Source organism: Lipophrys pholis, assembly GCF_963383615.2.
Source record: "Lipophrys pholis genome assembly, chromosome: 17".
Taxonomy (NCBI): domain Eukaryota; kingdom Metazoa; phylum Chordata; class Actinopteri; order Blenniiformes; family Blenniidae; genus Lipophrys; species Lipophrys pholis.
Genome location: NC_137643.1, coordinates 10,778,756 through 10,782,265, shown reverse-complemented (window position 1 = coordinate 10,782,265; position 3,510 = coordinate 10,778,756). Strand labels below are relative to the sequence as shown.

General features: G+C 48.4%; 1 protein-coding gene across 1 annotated transcript; it reads left to right on the top strand.

Moving 5' to 3' along the window:
* Positions 1-397: 397 nt before the first annotated feature.
* Positions 398-3,008, top strand: hey1 (hes-related family bHLH transcription factor with YRPW motif 1). The gene is made up of 5 exons (XM_080484792.1): positions 398-581; positions 692-767; positions 875-958; positions 1,047-1,128; positions 1,258-3,008. Exons 1-5 carry the CDS (start codon positions 496-498, stop codon positions 1,929-1,931), a joined length of 1,002 nt encoding a protein of 333 aa, XP_080340918.1. The 5' UTR covers positions 398-495; the 3' UTR covers positions 1,932-3,008.
* The last annotated feature ends 502 nt before the right edge of the window (positions 3,009-3,510 follow it).

The window sequence follows — 3,510 nt, the reverse complement described above, 5'->3', positions numbered from 1 at the left end:
GAAATGAAAAAATAATATATATTTTTTTTTTAAATCTTTCTTTTTTTCAAAAAAAAATCATATTTTTTTTTCCAAAAAAAATTCTTTATTTTTTTTCCAAAAAAAATCTTTCTTTTTTTTTTAAAAAAAAATCTTTCTTTTTTTTTTTTCAAAAAAAATCGTTCTTTTTTTTCATTTCATTTATCATTTACTGATGTTCCCCCGACCTAAACAGTCACAGAGTGGGACGTCTTTCTTTTTTTCTTCATCTCAGATTTGTCAAAGCGCACCAAACTGCGCTTGGGCCAACTGCGCTGTCACTCAAGCCGAACGGCGCTCCGTGATTGGCTCGCTGCGGCCCAGGCCCCGCCCCCTCTGGCCGGTTGCACAGTTGAAATGACACCGTGGGAAAGCAGCGCGCTTCAAACGGAGGCGCTCCGGGCGAACCTGGACAGACGCAGTTCTGGCAGCTTGAACCGACACACTGAGGGAGCAGCTACTGTGTCACGCAGCACCATGAAGAGAAATCACGACTTTAGCTCCTCGGACAGCGAGCTGGACGAGACTATCGAGGTGGAGAAAGAGAGCGCGGATGAGAATGGGTAAGTCACTTCACCAAGGTGGATTTCCACACGATTCAGGCAGATTTCCAAAGTCTTCCTGATTTATCTCCGGGCTACCGACTGACCCTCCCTGTTGGATCTCTTTGAAGGAACATGAGCTCTCCTCTCGGCTCCATGTCCCCGACGACATCAACTCAGGTGCAGGCGAGGAAAAGACGTCGGGGAGTAAGTTACTATTCATGTGGGCTCCTGTTTGTGCCTTTCCTGACATTTGCGCATTTGCTTCATCTTGTAAAAACAGTTTTCCTAACAGCTTGCTATTTTTTCTTCAGATCATTGAGAAACGGCGCCGGGACAGAATTAACAACAGCCTCAGTGAACTCCGCAGGCTCGTCCCCAGCGCCTATGAGAAGCAGGTAAAAAAACAAACAAACAAAAAACCCCATAACTTCTATCAACAACCATTTTGATTGGTTGTTGACCAGTTTTCCTCTCACACTGAAGGGTTCCGCCAAACTGGAGAAAGCAGAGATTTTACAAATGACCGTGGACCATCTGAAGATGCTTCATGCTGCTGGAGGCAAAGGTTTGTCTCTTCATTAGTTCACTTTTACATGAACGTTTAAAAGAGATCTAAGAAAAAAAAACAAGACAAGAAACATTCCAACCCGAGGTGCTTTGAAAATCTAAACTTTTTGTTGTTCCTTCCCCTCAGGGTATTTTGATGCTCATGCCCTGGCAATGGACTACCGAGGTTTGGGTTTCAGGGAGTGCCTGGCTGAGACGGCCCGCTATCTGAGCATCATCGAGGGTCTGGACAGCACCGACCCCCTGCGGATCCGCCTGGTCTCCCATCTGAACAACTACGCCACCCAGCGAGAGGCTCACTCCGGCCTCAGCCACCTGGCCTGGGGCTCTGCCTTCGGATCCCCCCCAGCCCACCTGACGCACCCCCTCCTCCTCCAGCACCAGCAGGGCGCGCCGCTGGCTCCCCTGCCTCGCAGCACCACCAGCAGCCCCCAGACTCCCCTCTCGTCTACTTCATCCCCCTCCTCCTCCACCTCCTCCTCCTCTTCCTCATCTTCATCGTCCTCGTTGGCCGCAGAGACTCACGGCCCCGGCAGGCGCAGCAGCAGCGCCACCCCCCACTCAGACCCGGCCCGGGTCCCCTCCACCAGTGCTGCTCCCGCCGCCGTCCTGCACCCCGCCCTCATCCCCTCGTCGACGTCCAAGATCTCCCCTCCCCTCCTGTCCTCCCTCTCTGCATTCCCCTTCGCCTTCAGCACCTTCCCCATCATCTCCCCCACCACCGGCCTCAGCCCCCCGGCCCAGACGTCCAGCGTGGGCAAACCCTACAGACCCTGGGGGATGGAGATAGGAGCTTTCTGACTGAGCCCAACAAACTCACCACGGTCTGCTTATAGACTCAACTCATTTCCCAGCTGAGCTGGACTCAAGGACAAGTCTTTATTTTTTTTTTCCCCCCACTAAGAAAGTGCTATTTTTTTTTTTTCTTCCAATGATGTCGACATCCCGCCAAGGATTTATCTAGCTACAGTTTTTATTTTGTTGTCTTTATGATGTTTATATTTTTTGTATATATATATAAAAAAAAAAAAAAAGTGCCAAGGGGGAGACCACGACTGAAAAGCAAACCACAGTGAATTATTGTGTTGATTGATCTTTGTTCCTGCCCACCCCCCCTTTTAGAAGTTACACTCACTGAAGTCGGCCAATCAGGAATAGCTTTTCCAGATGGTCAAGCAGTCGCCGCCTGTCAAGTTCCTGGGTGAAAGTGCCCCCTCCCTTTGTTTTCCTGAGCTGTAGCACGAAATGCTGGTGCCCCGGTTACATGGCGGGTGATGGGGAGGGGTTGAGAGACACCCTGTTTTTCTTGTTTTTTTTTACAGCATTTTATGAGGTGGAATAACTGAAACCAGGTGTTTTGCTGATGAAATACGAAAGGAACAGAAGTGAGCTACCAGCTTGGTTTAAATAAACCTCACCACAATTTATCAACAACTTCTAATGCCCATATGGCGCGCCATTGTATAAGTCTGTTTCCAAAACATGTTTTTCTTCTCTCTACAGTAAATTTAGCCGTCATCCATCAATGCTTTCATGTGTTTTACCAGCTTTTTGTTTCATGTAAATTATGTTCGGTTGGGGTTTTGTTTGTTTTTAATCACATTTTCTCTGAAGACGTTCTTCTAACATATGTTCCCTCATCACACCCAGTCACAGGAACACCAGGCACTGGAACTCAGTTTTGCATCTGGAGATACAATTGCATCATTTCCAACTGTGTCCTCCTGCAAAACCCACCATGAGTCTGTATATTTTCAGGTTGTACAAAGCACAAACAAGCAAATCTCAGCTTTTCAAAGTTGCTGCTGGTGGTAATGACAACTTCCCTGCAATAAAAAAAAGAAAAAGGTTCTAATAAATCACTTGTGGTTCATCGGCCCTGTTTGTTCCAGTGTGTTTGAGCGTGTGCACTGTGTGAACGTGTCACTGTACGTGTGTTGTTGTATGTTGTTGTTGTTGTTGCCTGCGGTTGTTTGGTGTATGGGTGCGTGCGTGCGTGCGTGTGCGCGGCGGTATCAGATGAGGCTGCTTGTTTCTCTCAGCAGCCCTCTGTGTGTTGCACAGGAAGCCATTAACAAGGAGGGGATATCCTGGACAATAGCAGCCTGCCTGGCCCCATGCACTCCGTGGGAACTAGAGAAGGGAGGGAAGGTTGGAAGAGGGTGAAGGAGGAGAGGAAGAAGGAGGGATGGAGCAGGGAGTAAGAGAAGAACTGGGGCAGGGGATGAAAAGAGGAGAGAGGGACAGAGAAACTGTGAGAGAGGAAGTGTGCAGTAACGAGTTTTGTCTTTTTGCCATCAGCCTGCACCAGCTGCACCTTCTGTTCTCAGCTGTGACGCACCAGCCGCCCCTTCTTCTTCTTCTTCTTCTTCTTCTTCTT